The sequence below is a fragment of the Trichosurus vulpecula genome, chromosome 6 (genome assembly GCF_011100635.1).
Source record: "Trichosurus vulpecula isolate mTriVul1 chromosome 6, mTriVul1.pri, whole genome shotgun sequence".
In the NCBI taxonomy this organism is placed as follows: domain Eukaryota; kingdom Metazoa; phylum Chordata; class Mammalia; order Diprotodontia; family Phalangeridae; genus Trichosurus; species Trichosurus vulpecula.
In genome coordinates, this window is record NC_050578.1 from 138,710,195 (window position 1) to 138,728,471 (window position 18,277).

General features: G+C 45.3%; 1 protein-coding gene across 1 annotated transcript in view; it reads left to right on the plus strand.

Annotated features, from left to right (window-relative positions):
* The first annotated feature begins 6,035 nt into the window (after positions 1-6,035).
* TRPC3 (transient receptor potential cation channel subfamily C member 3) overlaps positions 6,036-18,277 on the plus strand; it is an 87,785-nt gene continuing 75,543 nt past the window's right edge. The window contains exon 1 of the mRNA XM_036763997.1: positions 6,036-6,256. Coding sequence (XP_036619892.1) covers positions 6,036-6,256 — 221 coding nt within the window. The remainder of the gene's footprint in view (positions 6,257-18,277) is intronic.

Below are 18,277 nucleotides of genomic sequence, written 5' to 3' on the forward strand. Positions count from 1 at the left end.
GAGAAAATATAAACAGAGCAAATAACACAAATCAACAGAGAGGCTTCTAGCTCTCTGACCAAAGCTATACATATATGGCTATTAGAAAGAGAAGCACCAAAATCTAGTTTTCAAAGGGAGGGGGGTGCTTCTTAATGGCTACCCAGAGTTTCATCTGGTCAAATCACAGGAACAGTCTTCCAATGAGTGAGCCCCAAAGGAAAACCTCTCCTCCTACAGTTCTGAGAGTTCTAGCTTAAGGGCTGCCCTCAGAGTATATATACACCCTCTATCAGGGCCTGAAGGCTTCATGCCTCTCTTGACCTAATTAGCAAAAGGGTGTGGGCCTTCCTACAAACAAAGGCAAGACTCAATCAAAGACACTTGATTACCTTAGTGCTGAGAAGCACTCCAAAAGAAAAAACAGTAAAAAGTCCTACTTTGCTTGCCCTTATACACAGACACACAAATTTTATGGTTGAGGAAAATGAGGCCCAGTAAGTTTAGGGAGGAGTCACCATTCTCCATACTTCCCTCTTGAACTCCCAGACCCACCACTATCCCATATCAATACCTTCTCCTTTGAAGCTCATTTCATGTATATGTTTCATTACTTTCCAGGGCTTCTCCCTCCAAAATCTCTCTTAATCCATCTTTTATTTCTTTGTTCCAGTCTCGGAGGATAAAATCACCCTTATCCTTGTCGCAGCATCAACATCTCTCCTTGGACAAGGGCTTGGTCCCATCCCTTCCTCCCTCTTTCAGGTGTTGGTCACAAAGATCATTTCCTTGCTCTCTAATCCTGGATCATTCTATACCTTCTGGCTTCTTCTTCACTCTATACAAGCATGCCCTTTTCCTTCCCTTGACTTCACACCCTCTCAAGCAAATGTATCCTGCCTCTCTTCCCATTCACTTACTAATCAAAATTTAAGAGTTCTATGAAGTGATTAATGCAAATTGTTGTTAAGTTATTTTCAGTCATGTCCTGGACTCTTCATGATCCCTTTTGGGGTTTTTTTTGGCAAAGATGTTGAATATTAAAGATATTTATTTTACAGATGAGGAAACTGAGGCAAATAGAGTGAAGTGACTTACCCAGGGTCACACAGCTAGTAAGTGTCTGAGGCCAGATTTGAACTCAGGAAGATGAATCTTTCTTACCCCAGGCCCAGCACTATATCTACCTTGCCACCTAGCTGCCCCATTAATGCAAACATTTTACACCATTTTGTTGGATGGGAAAACTTAGATTAAGTGACTTGCCAAGGTCACACAGCTGGGAAGCATATGAGCAGAGATTTGAATTCAGGACCTCTGACTCCATTTCAGAATTATTTCCACTCCTCCAAATGTAATCAGCCAAGGTGACCTGGAATTTCCATTACACTGCATGCTGTCCAGGAGTTCAGAGAGCATCAATGAGAAACTGTAACATTGTTCTTTATTTCTCCTACTGTGCAGCACTTTGAATGATCTCAGGCTGTTCCCAGCCAGAAAAGCTGAACTTTTTAATATCCAAAGTTCCCCAGTCATGCTCTGCCTATGAATCATAGAGTCCCACGATCTTGGAAGAATCCTAACCATAGGGGACCCTAAAGACACAGACTTTAGTTTGTTAGGGAGGATGCAGCGTGTTTCAAATATAACTTGGGTGAGAGAAAGGTGCAGAGAGGACAATCTGGCTTCCAGCCTCATCATTCTACCATAACGACTCCCTTGAAGATTACCAGTAAACTCTTAATTGCCAAATCCAACAGCTTTTTCTCAGTTCCCACCCTTCTTATCTCCTTTGTAGCCATGGTTGATCAGCCTTTTCTCCTTAATACTCTCTAGGTTTTCAGGATACAACATCTCCTGGTTCTTTTATCTATCCGACCACTCCTTCTCAGTCTCCTTCAGTCCCTTCCAGGTCATGCCTATTAAGTGTGGGAGCTCTGTCCTGGGCCCTCTTCTCTTCTCCCTCTGCACTACTCCACTAGGTGATCTCATCAGCTCCCCTGAATTTAATTATCATCTCTAAGCGAATGGTTCACAAATCTACTTAGTTAGTCCTAACCTCTCTGCTGACATCCATCTTCAGCTGCCTATCAGATATCTCCAACTGGACTTCCAGTAGAAATATTCAACTCAACATGTACCAGACAGAACTCATTGCATTTAGCCCCAAATCCTCCCCCCTTCCAAACCTTCCTCTTTCTGTCAAGGGCACAGCCATCCTCCCAGTCACCTAGGTTCACAACCCAGATGTCATCTTTGAATCCTCACTCCCCCCACCCCCAACATCCAACTCATTACCAAGACCTTTGGATTTCACCTTTGCAGTATTTCTTGAATATGCTCCCTTGTTTCCTCTGATAATGCCATCATCCTGTGCAGACCCTCACCCCCATTTGCTTGGCCAAATATTTCCCTACTCCAGTCTCTCCTCCATTCGGCTTGTCAAACCATGAAAATAAATGGCCAAAGAGCCACAGAAGTTATACACTAACCACTGTTAACTCTGAAAAAAATACCAAAGAGCTCACAGAAGTAATCATGACAACTGTTAACTCTGAAAAATAAAATAAAACCAAAAAGGTAACAACGGTTATAAGCAAAAAGCTTTATTCCTTTGGAGGAGGGAAATTAGACATGCATGCGGGGGCCTCCTCTATGAGGAGACCTGCTTTATTGAGGCCAAGCCTTGATACATATAGCAGTGATTACCCAGGGAGTTGTAGCTGTGACAATGAGGTGCAACAGCAGCAACGAGACAAGTTTGATTCGTAGCAGGACTTCACGACCAGAACATGATTCCTGCAGGTGCTTATCTGAGCTCAGGGACTACCTGGGGCTGGTGTGAAACAGTTCTGGGATTTAGCTACAGCAGAGTTCATCCAGAGGGTGAGTGCAAGGGATTGTTGTTATGCCAAGCTCAGGGCATAGCTTGCTTGCAGGGCCTTAGCTCTGGAAAACAGAGTGCCTCCTAATAGTAAAAAGAGAGGAGTGAAAAGAGATAGGTGGCCTTGGCATGGGCATCTTGACAAGCTGCCTGAGTAATTTACCTAAAGTGCAGGTCTGAGCATGTTACCCCTCCTACTCAAGAAACTTCAGAGGCTCCCTATCACCTTCTGGATCAAATAAAAAAAATCCTCTGCTTGGTGTTCAAAGTCCTTCATAAACTACCCCTCCCCTTTCCAGTCTTTTATGTCTGACAAACCCCCTTCCGCCATGTACTCTTTTGAGGCAGACAGGGGTTAAGTGACTTGCCTAAGGTTGCAGAGCAAGTCTAAGTTAGGAAGGATCTGAGGCTGGATTTGAACTCAGTTCTTCCTGACTCCAGACCCAGCACTCTATCCACTGCATCGCCATGGTTTATTTTGTTTTTGTTTCATTTTAGGAATCAACACAACCAAATTCAGCAAAAAATATCTTTTTATTATTGTTACTTATTATTTTGGAAAGCAGACTGCCCTGGAGTTAGAAAGTAGACCAGAGCTAGGAAAATGGATTCGAGTCCCACCCGTGACTGTTCAGAACTTTAGGCTGCAGAGAAGATGCTGGCCTGGGTCAGTACGGTCAGTGGGGATTCCTTATATCATTAAGCCATAGGTCCAATTCCCTATCCTCACGTGCAAGGCTCTACTAGGTTCTGGGGTTGCAAAGACAAAAATGAATCAAGTCCTGCCCTCAAGAACCTTACATTTTATGGGGTGAGGGAGGAAGATATGTATGACATATACAGATAAGCAAATACAAAGTAACTTTAAGAACAGGAAGGGTATTAACAACTGCAGGGCTCAAGAAAGACCTTGGGAAGGAGGCATTGAGGACAGGGATGGGGGTGGGGCAGAGCTTCAACCCCCACTAAGAAAAGAAACCAGTCTGATTAGATATACTGCTGAAATGAAGACCTTATTTTAGCTCTCATTAGAGCATATCAGGTATTCTTGTGAAAATAGCTGTCCTTTCAATTTATAACTTGGAGGAAGCCTATTCAGAACAAATTTTCCCCTGTTGAAGTCATTGGGGAGGTGGCTGTTGTGGATTTTAAAAATAGGTTATTTTAAAATTATGTTCTAGATAGAGTTCTTAGGATTCAGTTAAAGATATGTAGGCAGCAAGGAAGGCTCATTGGGTGAGGCAGACACAAGAACTGGACTTTACTCTTGCTTCTGCTACCTATGACCTAGATGACCTTGGACAAGTCTCTCCACGGGCTTCCACTTCTAAATCTGTAAAAGGAGAGGATTGGACTATAATCCTGTAGGATCCTTCTAGCAGGAAATCCTATGATCCAAATGACTTTTGTGGGCCTTATGTGGCAAAGGGGATTGGACTTGCAAACGGGACACATCTTCCATGCGACTGGTTTCCTCATCTGTAAAAGAAGGGAGTTGGACTAGATTCTTGTAGGATTCTTCCACTCAGTCAGTCAGCAAACACTAAGTGTCAGGAATTCTTCTAAGTGCAGAGGATACAAAGCAAGGGCTCCCAAGGAGCTCCCAGTCTAAGGGAAATCAGACTCAAATGAGATAATACCTGTAAAGCATTTTGTTAGCTAGGATTAATAAGTAACGCTAATTTTTCTCTCAGGAAGTCTCTGCTCTTATTGTGACCCTTAACCTCTCAGGGTCTCAGTATTCTCAACTGTGAAACTTGGCCCAGATGATAGATATCCCAGGTCCTTTCTGGGTCGAAGTCCTCTATCTCCTGAACATTATGCTAACTTTGGTTACCTTACAAGTTTGTTCAAAGGGAATAGGGATGTTGTTCCCCTTGGGAAAATTACAGGCCAGGGCATGCTGAGTGTCCCAAAATGAAACTGGGCACCTCTCTGATTACAGCTCCTTGAGGGCTTATTGTTCAGTCGGGTTCCTCTCTTCATTATCTTATTTGGGGCTTTCTTGGCAGAGATACTGGAGTGGTTTGCCCTGTCCTTCTCAGCTCATTTTACAGATGAGGAAACTGAGGCAAACCGTTAAGCGACTTGCCCACGGGCACACAGCTAGTAAGTGTCTGAGGCTAGATTTGAACTCAGATCTTCCTGACTCCAGGCCTGGTGCTCTGTGTAATGTGGCGCCCTCGGGGCATAGTCCTCGAGGACAGGATTAGTTCCTTTCATTGTCAGCCCAATGACTTACACATGGCAGGCTGGAATAAACATTTTAAGACACAATTAATTACAAGCTGAGGTGTGAGGCATGTTTCTGCATCACAATTCGGGATTAGGAAAAGTTGCCTCCAAATTAACCAATGTTGGGTTCCCAATTAGTTCAAAGGGAAGTTGGAAAGTTGTGGTGAGAAGGGAAAGGCGAGATCTGAGGAAAAGAAAACGTTTTCCTTTCCGAAGCCTGAATCTTTCAGCGGAAAAGGTTCCTCTCTTCACTGAAAGCCAAAGGGACTTATTTGCACAGGGAGGGTTGCAGGGGCTTCTTCTCCCTCATTTCACAGATCTCAGCAAGTGGCGTCCTTCCTTCCCCGACCCTCGTGTCCTCCTGGTCTTGACCAAAGGCAGTCCTCCGCCAGCTCTGTCGCCCGCTCCTTCCTCCCCCCGTCCCACCCCCTTCCCCATCCCCTTCTATCCCTCCACCCCGCCCCCCCCGCCCCGCCCTTGCTCTCCCCGTGGGAATGATGCTGTCCTCGCCAGCGATGTGGTGCTCGAAAAGAGAGAGACGAGGGCGGAGGAGGGAGGGCTCCCTGCGCTGCCCAGAGGGGCCCCGCAGCCGCTACCGCCGCCGCCGCTGCCCGGGACGCACATCTGGCTGCCGCTGCCCAAGGCGCACATCTGGCTCCGCAGCTGGCTCCAGGGCAGGTTGGATGGTGCGGGCGGAGAGGCGGCGCGAGCTGGGCTCGGGCCGGGCTTTCTCTCCCCTCCAGCGGCTGAGCCGCGAGCCCTGCCCTGCCTCCCGGACTCCCGCCTGGGGCCGCCTCCGGGGCAGCGGGACGCGCGGGCCGAAGGGGTGGGGGCTGGGGCGGAGCGAGGCGTCGGTGGGGGCTGCGGGGGCCGAATCGGGCAGCCCTCCCCAATCTCTGAGCTGAGCTCCAGCCCGAGCCCTGGCCGGCCCGCCACGATGTCCACCAAGGGCAGGAAGTGGAAGGAGCCGGCGAGGGGCAGGGTGACCTTCCCGGCTCCAGAGGACGAGGAGCAGCAGCTGCAGCAGCAGCGCGGGGGGCGCTGGGGTTGGAGTGGCGTCAATGGGGGGCTGGAGCCGCCGCCCCGGCTCGGCTACGGGGAGAGCCTCGCCGAGCCTCCCGGCGGAGAGCTGCTTCGCTCCCCCCTGGGCAGCAGCCTGTGAGTACGCCGGCAGGCAAGGGGCAGGCTTGGAGAGATGGAGGCAGAGGACTGGGGGGCGGGGGGAGGCCGGCAGGTGGCCCCCTCGGAGGTGCGAACTTAGGTTTTTGAGCCTCAGGCCGCGGGGCTGACCCCTCAATCAAACGGCCCGAGGGAAACTCTGAGCAACTTTTCTGCCGGCCAAAAGGCTCGCCGATAGCGCCCCCGGATGCTGCCTACGAGGTGCAAAGCCTGGAAGGGAGGGCCCGCGCTCCAGGGTCACCGAGGGTAGACAGACAAGTGGGCAGACAGGGTGTCAGGCAAATAGAGTGTCAGGCGGAAGGGCAGACAGACTGTTGGACAAAGGGAGGGAGGAAGAGAGGCGGGGAGGAAGAGAGAGAGGGAGGTAGGAAGAGGGAGGGGGGAGGGGAGAGAGAGGGAGAGAGAGGGAGAGGGGGAGAGAGAGAGAGAGAGAGAGAGAGAGAGAGAGAGAGAGAGAGAGCGCGAGAGAGCGAGAGCGAGCAGGCAGAAAGTAGCAGACAGACAGGTGGTAGACTGACAGAGACAGGCAGGAAGACCATTAGGTTAGACAGGTGAATGCACTGACAGAGGCCAAAGCATAGGCAGGCAGACAATAGGGCAGGCTGACCCGTAGATAGAGCCAGACCGGGGGGCAGGCAGGCAGACACAGACAGTCAGGGAAATGGCTAGGCAGACAGACAGGAAGCTGGGCAGGCAGAAGCCAGAAGACCCGCTGACTGGCAGGCGGAGTGACTGACAGACAGCAGATTAAGCTGACAGTGACAGGCAGGCAGTGAAACAGCAGCTGGGCAGACAGGTAGAGGCAGAAAATCAGAAGGGCAGACAGAGCGGTGGATTGGAAGATAAACAGGCAGGAAGAAAGGAGAGGCAGTCAGCAGACAGACAGACACACATAGTAAGGCAGAAATCAGACAGGCAAGGTCGGCGGACTGGGATAGACAGGCAGGCGGGCGGGCCAGAGGAGCTGCCCCGCGGACAGATGGGCAAAGACAAAGAAAGGCACAGACCGGCGGCTTAGACTAGAGCCACCTGAGCGCCCGAAGTGCACAGGGAGGAACCTGCTGCCCGATGAACACCTAACCCAACAGACGCTCTCTCTCGTCAAACCACCCCAAGCTCGTGTAGCCGGTAGACAGGCTACACAAGGGAGGCCTGGGTCCTATCCTACCCCCTTACTACTCCGGCCGCAGCGAGCCCTGTCCCTCCCCTACATCGCATAACCAGCGTGATTGGCCCCAACCCGGGAAAGTAGGCTTCCTCATCCCAGGGCAGCGGAGCCTCGGTGTTGGTGGTGGCCCGGCAAGGGAGTGGGGAATTTTGTCGGTCTGGCTTAGCCTACACAAGGGGAGGAGAGATGCTGGAGGCAGTTAGAACTGGGACTGGAGGGGGCAGAAGGGCTGTCCTGAACGTGACTGCCGTGGTGGCAGCTCAGTGACCGTCTCGTCTGCTCCCTCCTGCTAGGGGAGGGTAGGGTCCCGAGTCACAGGGAGGGGAAAGGACAGCGACTTTGGCCATTCTCAGGTCTAGTCTCGAGACAGGTAGATGTATATCAGCCTCGTAGCCTAGGGCACCTGAGGGCTCTCGGGGAAGGTGGGCCGAGTTCTGGAAGCTGTATTTCGCCCCCAGCTTGGTTTAAGGGGATCCTCGGCAGAGAGACGGAACGCGCAGGGGTCCGTCTGATCACAGAGGATCCACAGCGCCTTTTGGCGCCCCTTGAGTCTTTTCCACAAGGAGGCACACCCCACCCCGACTTCAGGGAATCTGGTCCCTGGGTCGCAGAGCAGTGCTCTTAAGTTGCGAGCCCCTCTTTACCATGATCCCACACTCCCCAGCAAGATCCTGTCGGTTTGTTTGTGTGTACCAGGCTTGTTGTTAAAATAGGCAGGAGTGGTCCTTTTCCATATGGGTGCCTCTAATCGCGACTGAATCAGAGATGGGCTTTGGAGGTGAGGGAGGCAGCCTGGCAAAGTGAAGGGTTCCCTGGCCTGGAGTCTTAGAACTGAAGAATGTCAGAATACAAAGGGACCGACTTTACAATTCGTCTCCAGGAACTCTTAACCTGGTGTTTGATAAATATACTTCAATGTAATTGGCTTCCTTTTGTAATCCTATGTATTTTATGTATTTAAGAATATTATTCTTAGAAGGGGTTCATAGGCTTCACCAGGCTGCCAAAGGTGTCTGTGACACCCCAGAAAGATTAAAAACCCCTGACCTGCTCTGACTTTGTTTGGAAAGAATGCTGGATTTGGGTTTGGACCTGGATTCAAATCTGCATTTGCTAATTACTGTTCTTCTGACCTTGGGCAAATTACTGAGTCTCTCCAGACTTCAATTTAAATGAGGGGGGTAAAAATGTATTTACATGTAATTGGGGAAAAATTAAATACTAAATTTTAAAGAACGTAAAAAATAGTGAGAGGTTGGACTGGATGCCTTCAGAGATCCCTTTCAGCTCTAAAGTGAAAGAAACTTGGCCCAGAGGTCACAGGTAGAGGAGAGGCAGAGCCAGGGTCCCAAGCCAGGTACCCTGCTGTCACATTCAAAGCTCTTTTCCTAGAGCTATTCTCCAGGGAGTTAGAATGCAGTCTGGTCCTTACTAGGTATGTCACCTTGAACATGTCCTTTGATTCAGTGTCCTCATCTGGACAATGACAAAGTGACCTCTGAAGCCCCTGCCAGCTTCTAGTTCTAATGTTTTGTGATTCTGTGAGGTTGGCGTGTATGCCTTCCATTCTATGGACCTCCTGAATGGCAAGGTGAAAGCTGTCCACCCTTCTGCCAAATTGTTTAGATACATACATACATATATATATATATATATATACACATATATATGTATATATATACATATATATGTATATATACGCATATATATATACATATATATGTATATATATACATATATATATACGCATATATATATGCACACACGTATTTGAGTCTGGGCATAGTCTTTAAACACAAAATACAGCTTAAAGAGCACACCTGAAGAAGTAGGACACAAGGCAAAAGGTTCCTATTGCTTTCTAAAGTTCTGGGTCAGTGAAAACCTCTGAGGCAATTTTGTTGTTTCATACAGGCCAGTCTAGTGTGTTGAGGAAACCAGTTGGCTCGGTGGATAAATCTTCTGGGCCTGGAGTCAGGAACACCTGAGTCAAATTTGGCCTCAGACTAGCTGTGTGACCTTGGGCAAGTCACTTCACCTGTTTGCCTCAGTTTCTTCATCTGTAAAAGGAGCTGGAGAAGAAAATGGCAAACAGCTCCAGTATCTTTGCAGAAACAAAAACAAATCAAATAACAAACAGACAAAAAACCCAATCCATGTGGGGTCACAAAGAGTGCAACAGAACTGAAGCAACTGAACTAGTCTAGTGAGTAGGCAGAATGCTTTTCTCACAGACCTTTATAGCTAGCATGGAGGGTGTGGGTGTTTATAAATAACAACCAACATTCACGAGATGAAAGATTTGAAGCTTGAAAGGGCTTTAGGTATAGCTAGCCAGTCCCTTAATTCTCTGTATTGGGAAACTGAGTCCCAAAGAAGGAAGATGGCTTGTCCTAGGTCTTGCAGAGAGTGGGTGGCTGAGTTAAAGACTCAGACCCCAGTTCCTGAGAGTAGGGATTGTTTCATTCGTTGTGTTTTTACCCCCAACACCCAATAGCTTTTCCTAAATGTCTGTTGATCATTTGATCCAAATCTAGGTTCTTTCCAATCTGTGGAGCTGTCTCCCATTTTATGACTTTTCTGCACATTAGCTCCTTGGACTCCTACGACACACTTGCTGGGTTTGGTCCTGCAGGTAATTTTAACTCTATTTGGAAGATGACAAAATGGAGATTCAGAGAAGCTGAGTGATTTGCCCATGGTCACACAGTGTTCATGGCAGAATTTGAATGCAGGTCTTGAAAGTTCGACAGCTTCTCACTGAACTGTGCTGCTTCTCAGTTATCTAGTTATATAGTTTAAGAGAGGCTCCTTCTGCCAGTGAGGAAAGGAAGGAAAGATAATGGGGTGGGAGAGAGAGGAGAGGCATGTGGAGATGGGCCTTTTCACTTCAAATGGCAAAAATGAAAATTTTTTCTTCAGGTAGGAAGGTTTTCCCTCTCACCAGCCCCTGAATTTAGGCCATCGGTAGTCAAATGCAGACCCACGTAGAGGACCATGGACACTAAAACAGCAACCTCAGCGAAAATGATCAATGGCATAGGCTTTCATTAGCCTCTAAGACTTACAAACACTGTTCCACCAACAGCCACCCGAGGTGAGCAGCTGGAAGGGACCTTATAGACCATATAATCCAACCTCCTTCATTTTACACATGAAAAAAAATCTGTGGCCCAAAAAGGAGAAATGTTCCACCCACCCCACCTCACCCCTAAGGTCTCACAGCTACTCGGTGGCTGAATAGGATTTGAATTCAGGTTCTTTGACTCCAGAGTCTGCACTATTTTTTAGCATACCATGAGGGTTCTCTTGTTATGTTGTGATGACCATTTTACAGACGAGCGCACTGAGGCACAGAGAGATTAATTGGATCTGGATTCACCTCCAGGACCTCTTGACTTGGGGACACTGAAATCACAGGGGCACATTTTAGGCATAAAGAATATAATGTCCCATTTTCAATGGAGAGACCATTGGTACTCTGCCCAGAAACATTGCCTTGGATGATCAAGACACATAATACATGCCCAATAACTTTTGGTTGGTTATTTACTTGATTGATTACCTGATGTAATATCATGATATTATCATAGTATCATAAATTTCAAGCTGGCAGGTGCTTTAGAGGCTGAGTCCAACGTCTCATTTACAGAAGAGGAAATTGTGGCACAGAGATATTAATTGATTTGTCTGGGACCACACGGTAATGTGAGAGAGGGTCTGAAGTCAGGTCCCCCTGATTCCAAGTCAAGTGCCCTGTACATTGTGCTGCACTAGCCTTTGAGACAGAATCAACCTAGAAAGGATGGTGTCTGCATGATCTTGTCCATGCCTAGTACTTGGTCATCTATGGCTCAACTGCCTATTTGAAACCTAGCCTTCCTTAAGTCTTCTCCTTAGCTAAGCAAGCACTAATGCTTATATAGGAAAGGATGTTGTTAGGTTCATAAATTAAATAACTTAATTAATTACTAATTAATTAAATAGTTTAATTAATAATTCATGAAATAATTACTAAATTAGTAAATGCATCAGTTGTATTCCCAAACATGTCTTTGCAACCCCTTAGGACAATATCCTAAGCTATGACAGAAAAAAAAATGCCTTCACTTGGTAGTCTGTAACTGAGATGTTTCTCCTGGCATCAGAGTTCTAGAGGGGGAAGGGTATAATTAGGTCGTGCTGCAGTGGATAGCACACCAGGTCTGGAGTCAGGAAGACCTGAGTTAAAATCCAACCTCAGACACACTAGTTGTGTGATCCTGGACAAGTTACTTACCCCTATTTGCCTCAGTTTCCTCTTCTGTAAAATGGGCAGAAGGAAACTGCAAACCACTCTAGTATCTTTGCCAAGAAAACTCTAGATGGGGTCATGAAGAGTCAGACAGAACTGAACAACAACTGTGCAGTAACTTATTCATTCCATTCATATAACATAATGTATTCAGCCATTCCCCAATTGATTGGTACCCTCTTTCCTTACAGTTTTTTGCTATTATGGTTTGGTCTTAAAAAGCAGTACAATGCAGTTCTTTATTTAGGCTCCTTTATCATCTTAAACTTGTCTTTGCAGAACAATTTTTATGCTTCAGTGAAGTTTTTTTCCATTTTTCTTTCTTTTTTTTTTTAACAGTGCATCGCACATAATCATTTTAATGATTCTAATCAGGTAGGTGGTGAAGTAATAGAGAGCTAGGCCTGGTATCAGAAAGACCCGAGTTCAAATCTAGCTTCAGATATTCACTAGCTGTGTGATCCTGGACAAGTAACTTAGTCTCTGTTTCCTCAACTATAAAATGGGGATCATAATAGCACCTATCTCCAGGGTTGTTGTGAGAATCAAATAATGTTTGTAAAACACTTAGCACAGTGCCAGACACATAGTAAGCACTACATAAATGTTAGCTGTTATTATCAATATTATCGCTATTTTGGAAATGATGCAAATCCTCCTGGGAGGTATTGATCATTTATTAAGTATGAATAAATTAAAAGTAAGTTAGAAATTAAAATTATTCCCTCTGCCCTGATCAGACCATACCTGGATACTGTATTGCATTCTGGGAAGCATATTTTAGGACAACTATTAAGCATCTAGAACATACAGAGGAGAGCGTCCGGGATGGAGAGAGGCCATTCCAAATGAAGAAACTCCGGAAATGTAGGAAAGATGATACAGGGAGGCCATGAGAGCTGCCTTTGACCATTTGGAGGGCTGGGATGGGGAAAATGATTTGGATTCATTGCCCTCGGCCCCAGAGGCAGAATGAGAAGGAAGGTACAAAGATGCCAATTGTGACTTGATGTCAGGAAAATGCACACCAGGTCTAATGAGATGATTTGGGAAGTAGTGAGCTCCTTCCCTTTTATTGGAGATCTTCCAAGCAAAAGCTGGATAGCTATTTGCAGTCTGGACATTAGATTTTTGTCAGCTCTGATGGCTAAATGATCTTTCAACTCTGAGATTCTGTGAGTCTGTGATAGCCACAACTTAAATACTTTCTCCTCCATTCAAGTCAAAGGTACAACTATGACTTACCCCTTTCTTCATAAATTCACCTAAGGAGAAGTACCAAATTGAAGCTCCAAGCCTATGACATTCTTGTGGAGAGTATATCTGAAATAAGATCGCTCAGTCAACAAGCATTTATTAGTCACCTATTCTGTGCCAGGCACTGAGCTAGTTGTTGGGAATACAAAGACAAAAAATGAAACAGTCTTTGGCTTCAAGGAGCTTACGTTCCATCCGAAGAGAGACATGTACCCAGGACAGTCTCCCCCAGGGAGAACTTGTGATCAAGCTTAGGCATTGGCTGCCAATGGAACATGCTCAGTTGAAGCCCTCTGGCTCTATTACTGGGGTGAATTTTGTGCCCTCCCATCCTTCACACTAAGGTTAGGTTTCTTTTGAAGTTCCTTAGGGAATCCAGTGAAGAGACAAACCACACAAAGTCATTCAGACTGACACCATCAAGGAGCAGCCTGGAACTCTCTGGTTGTCTGATTTCTTTCACGAAAAGGGAATGAAAACAAGGATATGGATGTCTTTGGTTTCAAATACCTCTGGTTTGGCTTATGTGGAATTTAACAGTAAAATTCACCTGGAATTTGTTGGCGAACAAGTTTATTGTCTTGTGAAGGATTAGTAGTGAAAGGGAACCTTCAGGAAAAGAACAGCAGACTTCCAGGGCCCCAGGTGCCCTCTCCAAATAGTCAAATCAGTCAGCAGGAAGTAAAGAGATTGACTAGGTCAGGGAGGCAGCATAGTTTAGTGGAAAGAACATGCCCTGGCTCTGGAGTCAGAGGAACTGAATTCAAATCCCTCTTTGACACTTAATACCTGTGTGACCTCGGGCAAATCACTTAATCTCCCAGGGCCTCAGCTTCTCATCTGTAAAATAAGGGGAATGAATTAGATGGCTTCTGAGGTACCTTCCAGCTCTGTGAACCTGTGATCCCTTTAAGAAGCAGATTTACCTGAACTGAAAAAATGGAGAGCATTCACCAGCTTTTCTTCCAGGTCGAAATTCAACCTGGCATCTCTTGTATCACTTGCCATGCTAGCCTCCCTTCTTCCTGCTTGTGATAGCTTCTTCTGTCTTCCCATAAAATCCTTCAAGGTCAGGGTGAAAAGAAACCCTTGACCCTGGGAATCTGGGTTAACCACCCATCTGGTACATCGGTCCTTTGTCATAAGTCACCTGCATCACTGTCCCTTGTGGGTATTACCAAAAACACATAACAGGGCATGAGAAATAAATGCAAAATGAATCCAAGGTAGTTGGTTGGAGGCACTTGCAGCTAGATTGAAGAGGATTTTTAAAGAGATTATATAGGAAATTGTATTAGTAGCAGCTAGGTGGCACATTGTATAGAGCAGTGGGCCAGAAGTCAGGAAGACCTGAGTTCAAATCCAGCCTAAGATACTTATTAGCAGTGTGACCCTGGGCAAGTCACTTGACCTGTTTCCACCTTAGTTTCCTCAACTATAAAATGCAGACAATAATCACCCCTGCCTCTTGGGGTTGTTGCAAGGATAAAGTGAGATGATATTTGTTAAGTGCTTTGCACACCTTAAAGCTCTATATAATTGGTCATCATTATTATAATAGAGTATTTCTTAGTGTAGGTGAAGCAGGTCATCACCGATATGATATGATAGGAAGGAGTGTCTTTGGTAAAATGTAAGTTTCTTGAAGACATAGACTTCCAGTTCTGTCTTTGTATCCCCCGTGTCTAGAACAGTGATTGATGTGTAGTAACAAAACTGATAACCACGACAACAGTAATAATAGTGAACATTCGTAAAGCTCTTTAAAATTTGCAGAGATGTATGTTTGTTGCCTCATTTTATCCTCACAACTACTCTGGGAGGGAGGGGCTATTATTATCCCATTTTATGGATGAGGAAACTGAGGTGGACAGAGATGAAGCGATTGCCCAGGGTCACACAGCTAATGGGCAATAAATAAATTCTTGAAGTGAATCTCTTTACTTTAGTGCCTGAGAATTCATCATTATATAGAACCATGGACTGACTATTAGAGTTGAAAAGATCCTTATTCTCTATGTCATAGGATTGAGAGCTGGAAGGAATGAATCACAAAGAACATCTACTTCTGCCCTCTCGTTGGCCAGATGCAGAAATAGACACCGAGAGATATGAAAGTGACTTGTCCCAGTGGACGTAGTCATAAGAAGCATCTTCAGGATTTGAATCCTCATTCTCAGAGTCTGAAGCACAAGCAGGCTTGAGAGTTGATTGTTACATTTTTAGTGTGAGCATTTATACCTCAGAAATCACAAATTCTACACATCAGGACTGATATAGTGTTTTGTTGATTATCCAGACTTAAGGAAGTAATGGAGAAAATATTAATAATGCACATTAAACTGAAAAATATGTCTTGGTACTTTTTGGTGGGAGGGGGAAGAGCTGGTTGTTAAATATTTATTGGCACACCCTTGATCCAGGGCCAGTGTTCTTTCCATTCATTGCACCACTCTGCCTGCTCTTGTCCACCCCCTAACTTTTCAGGTGAGCAAACAGAAGGCCGGAAGCTACTTGTCTACAGAGGTTTGTGGTAGAGTAGGTGGGGCTGTCCCGGGCTTCAGATTCCCAATCTGGGGCGCTTTCTACTGGACCCCCCACTTCTTCTCCCCTTTGGCTTAAATAGTATTCTCACCTTAGGTTTTCTGTTAATGTGCAAATATGTTTCAGAGGTGTTACCCATGAAGTCAGTCACACTTCAGTATGAATCTATTCATCAGGCATGAGCCTTCCTCGAGGATGAAGATCTTGGGAGGAGGGGAGTAGGAAAAAGAAGGAATGTTACAGTAAAGGGAAATGAGGATTACTTAAGGTAAACCAAACTTCCTTGGGTATCTTTAAGTCTGTCTCTGTTTTGACTGCCACATAAAAGATCTAGCTGTAACACCACCATTCCCTTGAGATTATCTGTAGCATTTTGTTTCCATTTTTGTTGTTGTTGTTCAGTTGTGTTCAACTGAACATGACCCCGTTTGGGGATTTCTTGGCAAAGATGCTGGAGTGGTTTGAAGATGAGCCTTCCTGATTCCAGGCCCAGTGCTCTATCCACTGTGCCACTTAGCTGCCCATTCCCATATTTACTCATTTGTCAAATCCTATGCGTTGTGTGACTTTGGTAACTCTTGAATCTGCCCCATCCTTCTTGTTTCTATTGGCCCCACTGTAGCTCAGACCTTCATTGTCAGGGCTTACTCAGGTCATTCCACCTTCACTCTCCCATCCTTTCCATTACCCCATGCCATAAGCACCTTAATCTGACACCAGGAGCTGGTGGGGTCTCAGTTCCAGCCCTCAGCCCAGTCTGAAGTCTTCAACAAAATAACCAAGGCAGAAATTCCAAACCAAAGAGGAGTCTGCAGTTCTATCAGTCTGAACCTATAGGGCTTTTCAGTTGGCTGTTAGTGGTGGCTGGAATTCTAGCCAAGGGCAAGCCGACATGTGTTGCTCAGACAAAACCCCAGGTCAGGAGTCTGCAGATTGAAGACCAAAAGAGTAGCACTCAGGCGATCCCCTGGAACAGACCATTTTGGGAATACTGAAAGCTTACAGATCTCCAACCTGAGCTGTCCCTGAAGAACTAAAATAATGCAACACTCAATTACCCAAAGAAAGCAGCAACATGATGGAGCACATAAAACCCCAGCCCAGACACTTTTTCAAGAATTGCAGAGAACCCAGCCAGCCCTAACATAAAGTCTGAACTCAGGAAGTAGGCTGGAAGAATGAACAAACAAAAAGAATTCCACCGTAAAGAGCTATTATGGTGACCAGGACACTTAAGACAAACTCAGAAGAGACTGACTCAAGAAGCCTCAAAGGAAAACAGCTTAGGTACAAGTTCAGCTAGAATTCCTGGAAAAGATGAAGCAAGAGTGTTTTTAAAGAGCTCAGAAATTATTTGATAAATGACATGAGAATGCTAGAGTCAAAACTGGAAAAGAAATAAGAGCTGTTAAAGAAAGAATTGGAAAGAAAATTAATAGCTTGGCAGAAGAGGTACAAAACTTGAACCACACAATAGATTCCCTAAAAATCATAATGGACCAAATCGAAGTTAATGACTACATGAGACAACAAGAATGTTAAAAATAATTCAAAAGACTGCAAAAATAGAAGAAAATGTCAAGTATTTCATAGCAAAAAAAGATTGACCTGGAAAACAGCTTGATGAGAGACCAGAATAATGATAATAATAATAATTTTGTTGTCGTTCAATCTAGTCTGACTCTTTGTGACCCTATCTGGGGTTTTCTTAGCAAAGATACTAGAGTGGTCTATCATTTCCTTCTCCAGCTCATTTTATGGATGAGGAAACTGAGGCAAACAGGACCAAGTGACTTGCCCAGGACCACACAGCTAGTAAGTGCTGGAGGCCAGATTTGATCTTGAGTCTTCCTGATGCCAGGCCCGGCCCTCCATCCGCTGAGCCACCTAGCTGCCCTAATAATAATGATAACCACCATTCATATAGTACTTATTATGTGCCAGGCATTATGAGAAGGACTTTACAATTAGGATTTCATTTTTTCCCTCACAACAACCCTGTGAGGTAGGGACTATTATTACCTCTGTTTTACAGATGAAGAAATTGAGGCACAGACAGGTTAAGTTTACTTGCCCAGGGTCACACAGCTAGTGTACGTCTAAGGCTGGATTTGAATTTGGGTCTTCCCGACTCAAAGCCAAGCACCCTTTCTACTGTTCTGTCCATATTTTAAACTCCCTAAAAGCCATGATTTTAAAAAAGAGCCTATATGTAATGTTTCAAGAAGTCAAAATAGAACATTTCCCAGGTCTCTTGGAACCAGAGGGGAAACTGGCAATACAAAGGATTTACTGGTTACCTCCTGAAAGAGAAGTGTTTTCGTGTGGAGCACCATTCTCAGTAGAGTTAAGAAGTTGTGTGTTTAATCTGTGACTGAGGATTTATGAAGAATCTATGTGACAGAAAGGTGAGAATAGATTTCTTTCTTGTGATAACTGTCTTGAATGTTATTTTTGAGAAAATCATGTAAAGAGAAGTTTCTAAAGAAAATCCTATGAAGATTTTTGAGAGAAGCTAAAAGATTGTCTCCTGTCATTGCTGGAGAGAAAGGAAGAAGTAACTGATATTAAGGAGAAATATTAAGATAACAAAGAGACTTTACTTATTGTTTGGAGGGAGTTGAATGATTTGGAATTGAGTTTACCGACAAGTGGCTCTGACAGTTAGTTTGCAGCAGCCAAAATATTATAAATAGTTACCTATAGGATGCCAGAGGAAGTGTACGGAGAAGACAAA